The sequence below is a fragment of the Callorhinus ursinus genome, unplaced genomic scaffold (genome assembly GCF_003265705.2).
Source record: "Callorhinus ursinus isolate GAN/ISIS: 27379988/994484 unplaced genomic scaffold, GSC_fseal_2.0 scaffold26, whole genome shotgun sequence".
In the NCBI taxonomy this organism is placed as follows: Eukaryota; Metazoa; Chordata; class Mammalia; order Carnivora; family Otariidae; genus Callorhinus; species Callorhinus ursinus.
Window position 1 is genome coordinate 3703793 of NW_027397088.1, and position 13033 is coordinate 3716825.

General features: G+C 46.3%; 1 protein-coding gene across 1 annotated transcript; it reads right to left on the minus strand.

Annotated features, from left to right (window-relative positions):
* Nucleotides 1-2778: 2778 nt before the first annotated feature.
* Nucleotides 2779-3239, minus strand: LOC112838214 (NADH dehydrogenase [ubiquinone] 1 beta subcomplex subunit 3). The gene has a single exon (XM_025891007.2). The coding sequence runs from the start codon at nt 3211-3213 to the stop codon at nt 2917-2919; it is 297 nt and encodes a 98-aa protein (XP_025746792.1). The 5' UTR covers nt 3214-3239; the 3' UTR covers nt 2779-2916.
* Nucleotides 3240-13033: the final 9794 nt, after the last annotated feature.

Consider the following 13033-nt stretch of genomic DNA (forward strand, 5'->3'; position numbering starts at 1 on the left):
CAGCAGCTACTGTACGTCTTGGCAGAAATAGGGGAGCAAAAGGTGGGAAAAGGAAATGAATAGCCTGACCTCTCTCCTGCCCTCTGATCCTTTGCCGGTGCCTCCCATTGGCAGAACCTACCAAAGTTTCCCTGGTTAGGAAAGCAGCACAAGAAGGGTGGAGAGCCGATTTAAAGGAATAAGTGATGAACACTTAGAACGGACAGATCTCTGAAATAAGAGATACAACTACTGTATTTAAAAAGAAAATTCTGTGTGATTATATATATGTCTTGAGAACCAGAGAGAATAGTTTGAAAAACTAATAATGAAGTCCAGGAAAACGGTCCAATGTTAACAATACGTGAAAATTAGTAGATTCCGGATGGTTAACTATAGTCAGAAAATATACCAAGAAAAACACCCTGGTCTAAGTAACAGCCTGGGACTGGACCTGAGTCTCTGAGGAGCAGGAGCAGAGTGAAGAATGAGACCTAGAGAAAAGGTAAACAAAAGGAGAGGCAAGCTTTGTTCCTTAACATAGTTTTATCATAAATATAACTTATAAACACTACTTGTTTCCATATTCCCATCGTGCTTGGCATTTAGAATGTGATCAGTACATATTTGTCAAATGATAAGAGTGAATAAATAAACTTTCACCAAGCCATTTATGTCGATGTCTTCAACTAGAGGTCTGTCCTTGATACTGCCGTCCACCAGGAGTCAGGCTTCAGCCGTGACAGATGAGCCAACCTTTCAGCACCTCCTCCAAGCTCTCCCCTGGGACAGGTGGCCGCACAGCCAAGACTGGGCTCACTATTTGAGATTAGCCTCATACACTAATAAACAGGGTCTTTTTGTTTTTGTTTCTGTTTTTAATAAACAGGTTTTAAAAGAACTTATTTGTCTGATTATACAAGTAGCCAGTAATCACTGCAAAAAAGGTACAAGAAGGGAGACGGCAAAAGCAAGTAAAAATTAATAATAATAATAATAATAATAATAATCACCTTCAATCTTTCCTCAGTGATCCCCAGTGTTAACATTTTAGTAGACGTCCTCTGGGTATTTTTCCAACGTGTATGTGCGCGTGAGAACTGGAAGCATACGTCATCTGCTCTACAGCTTGCCTTTCTCTCACCTCACCACATGATTTTTCACATCTCGAAATTAGTCTCTTAGCATCTGACTTTTAATGGCTGCCTACAGAGCCCCCCGGGGGCCGCACATGGCGTGTGCCCCCCGCCGCCGCCGCTGTGCCATCCACGCAGGCCATGACACGGTGGGCGCCTCGGAACGGGATTAAGTAACCCCCGGAGAAACATACCCTGCGGGCCTCCAGCCACTTCCTCGGAGACCTTTGCCAGCCCCGGACTCTCGGCCCGGGTTCCTTACCCCCGGCTCGCCCGCTCCTCCCCCGGCCCTGCGGGCCGCGCAGTCCGCGGCTGGGGAGGGAGGGAGGGAGGGAGGGAGGAGAGCAATGGTCCGATCGCGCACCAGCAGCACCCCCTACCTGGTGCTCACAATCCTTCCATGCTGGTTCTCTGTTCTCAGTGTGAAAACAAGTCCATGATCTGACCCCGACCTCCCGCCCAGCTCCACGTCGCCCTACACTCTTGGCCCCCAGCCCCCCACCCCGGGTTCTTTCCGCCCCTCCTCCAACTACAAGGGTGAAGAGCGTGACCCAAGGGACCTGTCTGCTTGGGCTCGAATTCTCTCTGCCACTTCTCCACTATGTGACCTGGGTCAAGGTTATTATCTTGTTCACGTTCCTCCTCTGTAAAATAGGGATTAAAATATTATCTAATCAGGACGGGGATCACCTGATTTAAAATACATATCGCTGAGAGCATGGTGGGTGCTCATAAAGAGCTAGCTAGGAGCCTCACTCATTCGGATCTCAGCTGAAACATCACTTTCTTTGGAAAACCCTCGGACCCCTCAGGTCCAGTGAGGTCCAGGAGAGGCTCCCACAGCCCAGGTACTTTCGCCCGTCGCTCTGTGAGCAATTGTGCTTTTCCAGGGCTGCCGCGTGTGGGCTGGACGTCACCCTGTTCCTCTGGGCTGTGTAACATCAGAGGCTGGTGCCCGCCCAGCGGCTGGCCTCCTCTTTCATTTCCTTCCCTGAGGGGCTGCGCTCAACTAGGGAGCTAGCCCAGGGGCAGTGCAGGGTTGCAGTCTTCTGAGGACACTTGACACTTATTTTTGGCTGGTGTCAATAATCGCAAACATGTGTACTGACTGCTCTGTGTTGGACACTATTCAAAGTGTTTTACATTTATGATCTCAATTTCCAAAATAGCTGAGCTACTAGTGTTATTACGTCTTTTAAATATAGAAGAGGACTTGGAGTAGGGGGGCGCACCTGGGTGGCTGAGTCGATAAGCGTCTGCCTTGGGCTCAGGTCATGATCCAGAGTCCCAGGATCGGGCCCCGCCTCGGGTCGGCTTCTCCCTCTGACCCTCCCCCTTCTCATGCTCTCTCTCTCTCAAATAAATAAATAAAATCTTTAAAAAAAAATAGAAGAAGAAGACAACTTTGGGACTTGGGGTGGTTAAGTGGCTGTCCCAGGGTGACGGATCTAGGCTTGGAACCCATGTGGTCTGTGGCCTGCTCAGCCACTTTTCAGGGGATTCTCAGCTCTCCTGTGCCTCAGAAGAGGCACCTGCTGTTCTTGTTTAAACCCCGGAATTTCTATTTCCGTCAGTCCTCCATGAGCCCTAAGAATTTGTTTTTAATAAGTCCCCAAGCGATGCTTTTGCTGCTGGTCCGGGCAGACCACACTTTTTTTTTTTTTTTTTAGCATATGTATTCTTACTTTATTGAATCTTACTAGTATTCTTTAAGGGAAAAACAGACCAGTAGGCTACATTGAAGAAATCTTATTTTTATAAGAGAATTAAGAAGCCTTTAAGATACTTCCAGGTATTATCTTCAGTGATGCTTCTTATCTTTATTCTTGGACTCCAGGTAATATTCCGCCCCTACAGCTACCACAAATGCTGCAAATCCCCATTTGAATCCTTTTAGTAATGCACCAACAAAGGAAACATTGTTTGCAAAGCCACCCATGTATCTCCAAGCTTCATTGCGGCCCCATGGATCTCTTAGCCCTCGTGCAGCCAGCCTCTCCTGGACAACGGCTAATGGTGTCCCTTCTATCTTCCATTGTTTATAATCTGGAAGTTCCAGTTTACTAGGGCCGTGTTCATGCCCATGTCCGTGGGCCATGTCTGACAACAATCTGACCTCTCACGACACTCCTGGGCAGACCACACTTTGAGAGCTGTTGCACTATGCCATGCCCCCTTCCATCAATCCTCTAGGTTTTTCAGTGGCAAACACACTTTTCAGACGGAGGGTAAAATTGCCATGTTTGTCTTCCCCCAAACTGTATACCCATTTATCTTCCCTTTATCGCCCCAGTTGGTGACTTCTGAAGCCACGAGCCCTGTCCAAAGCCCCCATGCCAAATGGGCCTGCCTTCCTTCCCCCCTCACTTTTCCCTCAGCTCCTTCAAAAAGCCAGTGTGGCTGCTTTAAGTCATCCGCACCTGAAATCGGTAGGTGAGTGGGGAACAGGGCTGCTATGCGTTGTGCCAGCCAGGCAGGCTCAGGGGCAGGGCAGCTGAAACCCAGAGGAAAGGGCCTCTGTTTCTGATTCTCAGGGAGGGTACCACATGGGCTGGTGAGACCTTTGAAGGAAGACGGATTTGGGGACAAGATGATCGTTGTGCTTCTTACTCATCTTGATGAACCTTTAGCTTCTACCGAAAACACGGCTTTTCCCTGACTTGGCTCCTTCCTGAGGAATGAGATGTATGGACTACATCCTGCAGCCAGCAAATTCTCTACTTGGCTGGCCACCTCCTCACTGTTACAATGAGCAGAAACAGGTATTGTGATGAGAGAATCTCTCATTGGGCCGAGAACATGGAGACAGTCAGGACTGAGCATGGATATGGGAAGTGCGCACACACATGGGGGAGGTGCCTTGTGCCTCAGGAAGGGTTGTGCCCCGGTTAAAAGCAGCTCTGAGGAAGCCAGGGTCCATGTGGCCACCTGCTTGGGCAACCTGCAAAGTTGTAGGGCTGGTATTGCTTTACTGTGAGTGGAAGTTACATAACCGCAGCCTTATGACCACACAACGATTTTCTGAAGTAGACAGCATTTGAGTTGGAATCCTACGTCTCTTCCATTATCAATTTTTTGAAATCTTGCCCCAAGATCCCTCAGAAATGTGAAGTCTTCACTACACCAACCAGCTAGAATAAATTGCTCTTTCCTCTGCTTACATCACACCCGCCCGCCAACATTGCCTAGAGTCTGTCTTTTGGGTGATGGACGAGAAGCCTGCTGAGGGCAGTCGGAGCACTAATCATGTTAACCTCACAACATCTGGCTCCTAGCAGGCTTTCAGCAAGCATTTGTTTAGTTGCCTTTATTTGCTAGAGAAGATGGTGATATCCAAGAGTAGACATCTCCCTGTCTCCAGTGGTGCAGGTATGAACTTGCCCTAGCTCAGGGCAATGCGTCCGGCTTGCTGGGCTCCTGAAGAATGCCTGGGAGTGATGGTGTCGTTTAAGATAAGGTATGAATTTTCCATTTCTGCACTAAAAACAGAATGCATGTCCCTTTTGCAATATCTTTATTGAAGCAATAACCTGATTGCAAAGTCAGTGTTTCTTGACCTTTCCACGATGTCTTAAAGGAGCAGAATAAAAACGATATAATTAACATGATTAAGGTGGTAAATCATAAAACACATTTGGACAACTTCCAGAATCACAGAGTATTAATTAGCCTCTCTAAACTTCTGTCTCCTTATCTCTTGAAGGAGAGTAGATTATAATAATCTCTAAAAACTCATACAGTTTGCAGATACGTGCTTGTCCACTTAAAGGAAATTCCTCCTTTTGCTGATGAGTCACTCAAACAAAGTGAACGTTTGAGATCTTTCTAGAACTCTTCGATACCGGGCAAATGAGCTTTGGAGACAAAGCCATTATCCAATCTCTGGCAAGTCACATAAATTCTTTGGGCCTCTGTTTTCTCAGCTTTAGAGTGAGGGTAACAGTGGCTGCCAGGCTCACTTTGACCTTGGACGTTTCTCACGAAAGTCATTAAGACAACATAAGTCACATGGGTACTTTATCAACTGCCAGTAAACTCTAAAAATGAGGGACTGTTATTTTTTTTTTTTTTTTTGGCCACTGATAGATGAAAGTCTTAAGAAATATTAGCAAGTTTCAGAGGCCTAATGCCATGACAGTCAGATTGTTTTCATCAGCTTGCTTAATACACAGGAATGGAAGGAACTCCGAAAAACTGATAAATACGCCCCCACTCGCATGTCCTCAGCTCCTTGTCACCCTGCGGTCTCGACCACTTCCTCCCCCTAACGGCCCTGAGCAGCCACAGGTGGGAATGAACTTCTGGTCTTCCTTGTCCTTGCTCCCGATGACAGCATGAGCCCAATCTCTCCTTGCCTATCTGCTTCCACCTTCCCATTCCCAGAATCGGAACCTTGTGATGGTGTGGAAATCATGAAAGATCAAAGGAGATGAGACCTGAGCATCATATCAGGAACCTCTCTTCGAGTGTCTTGTGTCATATGAGTGTCCCAGCAGCACAGGGGGCAGAATGGGGAAGACACCACAGGTGTTACAACACTGACGTTTAGGAAATCTTTGCCAATGTTTTCCCAAGTCATGTTTGAACTGGGAGTGTCATCTGACTCCGGGGTGGACAATAAATCTTGTAGGGTTCTGCGGGACAACCAACTCTGTCTTCTCAGTCAACACTACTCAAAGTGGGGTTCCCAACCCAGCAGCAGGCCCCTGAGCGTGTGAGAAATGCAGGGTGCAAGCCGAAGGGCTAGGGTCCAGGAGTCTGTGTTTTAACAAAGTCTCAAGGGATTTTTGTGCCCGCTAAAATTTAAGAAACAATGTTCTAAGTTATTCTAGGAGACTTTGGTCCCATAATACTAGGGAAAGGGATTGTGGCTCAGTAACAGTCAGATAATATCAAATAGCCAATCAGGTTCTCCAGATTCTTCTCTATCTTCTCAGGAGCCTCCCTGGGACTTCCCTTTCTGTCTACCTAGAACCCAGAGATCTTGCTCATCTTCCCACAGTTCTAGAAAGCTTCCAGAGTGGAGCCCTAAAGGGCAGGGAGAAGGAGAAGACAGATGGCTCTATCACCCACCCCACACCCGTCTCAAATCAGTGGCCAAAAACCTGGCAGATCCACTCTGTCTCAACCCTCCTTTTCCACAACTCCAAATCTCTTCCTCGAAAGATATGTCCAGGCCACACCAAGGCTGGATGTCCCTCAACAGTAAGACTTTTACTCAGCTGTTGGTATGTCTAAAGCCCACCCTATTACTTACTGTGGCCCACCCATACCTTCTGGATTTGGGGGAAAGATACCAACAGGCCCTGGCAGAGGAAAGAGCTATATGGGACAGCCCCCACGCTGGGCCCCACGAGGCTGGCACGGGGCTGGCCACGTCTGCAGGACCGAGCACACAGAGGGGGCCCAGTTGGAACCATTAGTGGTATGTGTGAATTGATAAAATGGGCCCTCAGAGGAGAGAGAAGGAGGCAGGCTCCGTGGGACTCTGGGGCCCTAGGGCCCAGAAGCCCAACACCAAACCCATTCCTGCAGTTTTGCAGACCTGGTTTCACCCTGGCCCCCTTCATCCATGAGCTCATCCTCTATGTGACAGAAGCCCCTGAGGCTCCCTAGGTCATGATCTCAAGGTTGTGGGAACGAGCCCCGAGTCAAGCTCTGCAATCAGCGGGGAGCCTGCTTCAGGATTCTCCCTCTCTCCCTCTGCCCCTTCCCCCCAAAATAAATAAATAAATCTTTTAAAAACTCAGATTCCACTGCGACTTCAAGCTAATGCGTCCCACTTTCTTCAAATGAACCCCACCCCCGGCATCCGAATTTTGTTTAAATGTCCTCGTTTCAGTTTTTTCAGCATCAAAAAGATACTTTTAAATAGATATTTGTTAAGGTGTAAGGACACACTTGTGAGATTGTGCATAAGTAAATAATATTTTGAACACAAAATTCCCGTAAAACCCTCGATTGGCTTCTAATCCTTGAGTATAAGGCGTCGTGGTAGGGATAGCTACCAGCTGGATTTCCAGCCACATGCCCCCTCTCCCTGGTGGTGCCGGGGATGCACTCCCGGAGGTTTTCTTGGGCAGTGACGGGGGACACCTAGAATCTTATGTATACAGACTGGCCGTTGCTGTCTTCGGGGCCGTCCTGCTGCTCCACTCCGAGCATGGGACATGCAGGCAAGTTAAGGCTTCCACAGGCCCGGGAGCCCCCGCCCCAGCCGGGGAGCCCAGCTCCGTGCACTTGGCTTCACGGGGCGCCTGACCTTCAGGCCCTGACCTCTCGGCCCCGGTTCTTCCCGGAGACCAGAGAGGCGAGCCCGGGTTCCTCCTCAACCGTGGCACCCAGAGATGTGAAAATGGCTTTCCTGCTTTGTGAAGCAAGTCAGTATGAGGAAATCAGGCTGACCCAGGGAAAGACGCCAGCAGAGACAAGCCCGGAGGCTCAGAGGCCTCGGTGAGAACATTCCTGAGCGCCTCCACACCTCTGTCCTTTCGGGGGCAGCTTCAAGCTCCCAGTAATCCCCCCTTTCTCTGCTCTTCATCCGGTTCAGGTTGGACCTCTACAGCCTGCTGACTAATGGACAGCACGGGCTCAAGCCCTGGGCTGCGGGCGCTGGAGCGAGGGGTGGAGGCCTTACTCAGCTGTGACTCAGTGGACCTCCAGAGGCAGCGGGCAACGGGCGGGTCGAGGGCGGCTCTCGAAACCTCACGCCCGTTTTTATGGGTAACTTGCTCTGTCAGATTTCCTACTGAAAAAGCTCCGACTTTATTTTGAAATGGAGGTAAAGGAGAGGACCTTTGTCTCCAAGAGCTACCGAAGTCTGGTGGGGACATCCTTGTCCTTTATGGTTCTTTGAGATCAAAAGCAGCCAGGGTTGTCGGCTGTTCCCCTCTCCCACCTGCCCCTCTTCGCCCCGGGCCTGTTCATCTGTCCCTACCCCATGCCCTGCTGCCACAGTTGTTCACTGACAGGTGCCCAGGGGTGGTGAGGAGAGCCCGGGGCTTCGAGTCAAGCTTGGTTCGAATCCTGGCTCATTAGACCTACGCTCTGGACTTTGGTCTCTTCACTGGTATAATTGAGCTAATGACACCTACTTCTATGGCCAGAGAGGAGTCAAAATCATGCCTATAAAATGCCCGGCATATAGAAGGTGTTTTGTTATCAATCTTGAAAGACCCCTATGTAATACCCTTTCTGAAAGTAAAGATTTTTTTTTTTTTCTGATCCTGGGTATTTTCAAAAGGGGCCAATATTGTTTCCGGGTGCCAGGACCAGTCCAGGTATGATTTTCCCTTCGACCCGTGAAGCCAGGTGTGCCAGACATTCCCTCTGTGATTTACTCCTGGGGATCCTTTTCCTTGTGTTGTTAGAGCAAATAAATTGAGCTGGATGTCCATCTCGGATTCGGCCCTAAGAATAGATCACTTATAGGGGCACCTGGGTGACTCAGGTTAAGCATCTGCCTTCAGCTCCGGTCATGATCCCAGGGTCCTGGGATTGAGCCCCGAGTTGGGCTCCCTGCTCTGCGGGAGGCCTGCTTCTCCCTCTACCCCTCCTCCCTCCTGCCCCTTCGTGCTCTCTTTCTCTCAAATAAATAAAATATTTTTTTAAAAAAAGGATAGATCACTTATAGATAATCAGTGCTGTCTCACATGGCATCATAGGACTGTAAAGGAACTTCTGAGTCATTTAATCCAGGTCCTACAGCACCACCCACTGCCCATGTGACAGACACTTGACTGTGGTAGAAAAAGAAAAGATCAAAATCACAGTTATTTTGATGGAGCATTTGCTCAATCATAACTTTTCCATTAATATACCTAGCAAACACCATTCCCTAATTAATCATCTTGATAATACTTGCTCCTGCAAGCAAAATATAACACATTAAAAAAAAGAGTAGGCTATCGTAAGGGAGAGTTTTACTTAAGACCTGACTCCTTTCGGTGAGTATGTGCTTAACAGGCCAAGTTAACTCCCCTACTGGCTCTGTGCACTTAGACAAATGCCCATGACATCATTCCGTTTCTCTAGTTTTTATGGATGTTCCAGGTTTGCTGGAGAACAGTCTAGAAAGTTTTCCTGTGAACTGAATGTAAAAGGAAGAAGTGGGAGGTCACCATGTCATTTCAGAAGCTCCACCTGACAGCATAGCATCTCCATTTAAATCCCTATCTGGTCACTGGACACGGTTACCTCATTGTATTCATTCACTCACTCACTCATTCATTCATTCATTTCCTCCCTCACTGGTTTAACAAAGATTCAATGTTGGGAATACAAAAATCAGTGAGAGAACTTCCAAGTTAACCTGGCAGAATAAATATACACACAACTAAATTACTTTCATATATCATTGTAAAAGAGTTGGTACTTTGTGTCAGATAGGATATTTGCTAGGAACAGGCAAGTTTGGTTTGATGCCCTCTCTTGGAAATCTCTTAATCTGCATTCATCTTTCTCTTCTTCACCCTCTAACAGGGCTGGTACAACATCCTTGGTAAGATAGTAATTTCTGTGGTCTGTTTTGTATGTTAGTGAAATGACTATGATCTGAAGAAGATAAAAAGAAATAAGCAGAAAGTGGGTCTTTGCTCTCAAGTTGTTTATAGTCTATGACCAGCTTTCAGACAGGGCACCAGCACTCATTCCAAGACGTATCTGGTAAGTGTTAAAGGAGGTCCGCACAAAGAGGAACAGAGAGGGTGTGCGCAAGAACACCGCATCACCAGGAAAAGATTCAGGGGGCAGAGGCAAAGGTGACAGGAGACTTGAAGTTTAAGTAGTATTTCAGCAGGTACAGAGGGTAGAAATCAGCATTCCAGAAAGAGGGAGGGGCACACACGTTCTGCTTCAGTGTAGAAAAGGGATTCTCAGCCTCAGCGCTGTTGACGTTTGGGGTCAGATAACTTTGTTGTGGGGGCTGTCCTGTGCAGACTGGGACGTTTAGCGGCCTCGCTGGCCTCCCCCTGCTCCTCCCAGCAGCACCTGCTCCCAGTCATGACAACCAAGAATGTGTCCAGATACTGCCACATATCTCCGGGGATGGGGGGCAAAATCATCTCCGTTGAGAACCCTGGTGGGGAATATATACACATGCAGATGCACACATCCATACACACATACACAGTTTTTGTCCTACGCTGCTGTTTGGACTGAGTCACATCCTTCGACTTGTCTGAAAGTGGGAATGAAGGTAATAATGTCTGCATTAAAAGATTATTGCTGGGATTAAATAATGTATGTCAAGTCTTTGGCACATCGTTATTATCGTTCCTTAAGTCAGTTGGTCATGGGATTTTAGAGCAGAAGTTGGTATGTTCTAGCTGGATTTTTTTTTTATTATTTTTAGCATCAAAGAATGGGTTGATTGGAGGGTACTAAGCAGGGAGAACTCTGACGGCGTAACTGTAGAGCAGGCAAAATATAATAAGGACCTGACCATAGGTGGTTCCGTGAGAGCGGAAAAGAAGGAATGGCCGTGAGAGAGAGATTTTAAACAGCTTTATTGAGCTATATTGACATACAATAAACTGCACTTATTTAAAGGGTATAATTTGCTGAGTTTGAAGTACATATACACCTGAGAAATCACCATCACAAATCAAGATAGTGAGTGTATCCATTGGCCCCCAAAACTTCCTCATTCTCTCTGCAAGCTCTCTCTCCCTACCCCTAGTCCTGCCCCAGGCAACCATTGATCTGCTTTCTGTCGCTTTAAATCAGTTTACAATTACTAGAACGTTATAGAAATGGAATCATGCAGAGTGTGCTTTTATTTTGGTCTGGCTTCTTTCATTCAACAGAGTCATTTTGAGACTCATCCATGTTATTGATTGTATCGATAATTTGATATTTTTTTGCTGAGTAGTATTCTGTCATACGGATATACCACAACTTGTACATTCATCTGCCTGTTGATTGACATTTGAGCTGTTTTCAGGTTTTGATTATTACAAATAAAACTGCTATGAACTGGGGCGCCTGGGTGGCTCAGATGGTTAAGCGTCTGCCTTCGGCTCAGGTCATGATCTCAGGGTCCTGGGATCCAGCCCCACATTGGGCTCCTGGCTCAGCGGAGAGCCTGCTTCTCCCTCTCCCTCTGCTCATGCTTTCTCTATCTCTGTGTCTCAGATGAATAAATAAAATCTTTAAAAAAAAAAAACTGCTATGAACTTTTGCATACAATCTTTGTGTGGACATGTGCTTTCTTTTCTGGTAAATACCTAGAAGTGGAAAGGCTGGGTCCTCTGTGAGGTACATATTTTACCTTTTGAGAAATTGTTTTCCAAACTGGTGTCATAGTTTACATCACCACCAGCAGTGTATACTTAGTACCATCAATCTTTTTTACTTAACGAATCTAGTGGCTATGTGCCTCATTGTGGTTTAAATCTGCATCTCCCTAATGACTAATGATGTTGAACATCTTTTCATGTGCTTATTTAGCATCCATATATCTTCTTGGCACAGTATCTGTATAAATCTTTTATTTTAAAAATTTGAGTTTTTGTCTTGTTATTACGTACTAAGTATTCTTTATATATTCTAGATAATGTCTTTTGTCAAATATGTGTCTTACAGATATTTTCTCCTGGTCTATGGTTTGTTTTTGAAAAGCAAGGTTTTTCTGTTTTGTTTTGTTTTGATAAGATCCAATATATTGATTTTTTTCTTTTATACTTTGATCTTTTTATGTATTTTTAAAGATACCTTTACCAAACCCAATGTCACTAAGATTTTCTCCTATGTCTTACTCTAGATGTTATTTTCTTTTTAGCTCTTACATTTGGGTCTATGTTTCTGTTTGTAGTTAATTTTTGCACATTAAAATTACATATGAGAGGAGTGACATAAGCATCATGGCAGCATAAGCCGACCCTCATTTTGTTCCCCTCTCAACAACAAAAAAATCAGCATCTATCCACAAACAAAAGTGGCTTTGTAGGAGCTTAGGGATCCATGACCATACTCAAGGGACCCAGGAAAAGTCCCACCCACCTGTCAGTTAAGTAATAGGCAGCAAGACCTTGGTTCCTACTGCTGACCCTGAAATGGCCCAGGAACCAGTTCCAGCCCCTCTTGGCCATGGTCCAGGAACCCCTGGAAAACACTGTCTTAGACCAATCACCCACAGATGAGACTGGAAGTTTTCACTGCTGAGTTCTAGCAAATATTTAAAGAATTAATGCCAATTCTTCTCAAACTCTTCCAAAACATTGAAGAGGAGACACTCCCAAGCTCATTTTATGAAGCAAGCATTACCCTAATACCAAAGCCTGATAAGAACACTCTAAGAAAAGGGAACTACAGGGGTACCTGGGTGGCTCAATCACTTAAGCATCTGCCTTAGGGCTCAGGTCATGATCCCAGCGTCCTGGGATCAAGCCCAATGTCTGGCTCTCTGCTGAGGAGGGAGCTTGCTTCTCCCTCTCCCGCTGCCCCTCTTCTTGCTGTTCTCAATCTCTCTGTCTCTCTCTCTCTGTCAAATAAATAAATAAATAAAATCTTTCTAAAAAATTATAGAAAAGATGGGGCGCCTGGGTCGCTCAGTCGTTAAGTGTCTGCCTTCGGCTCGGGTCATGATCCTAGGGTCCTGGGATCAAGCCCCACACCGGGCTCCCTGCTCAGCGGGAAGACCGCTTCTCCCTCTCCCACTCCCCCTGCTTATGTTCCCTCTCTCGCTGTGTCTCTATCAAATAAATAAATAAAATCTTTTAAAAAAATTATAGAAAAGAGAACTACAGACCAATATCTCTGGTGAACATAGATGCGAATATTCCCAACAAAATATTAGCAAACCAAATTCAAGAGCATATTAAAAGGATCATACACAACAATCAAGTAGGTCTTACCTCTGGAATGAAAGGAGGAACCAACATCTGCAAATCAATAAACGTGATATAGCACATTAATAG

Coding starts and splice junctions, on each gene's coding strand:
- LOC112838214 (XM_025891007.2), bottom strand. CDS start 3,213: ATGGCCCACGGACATGGGCATGAACACGGCCCTAGTAAACTGGAACTT.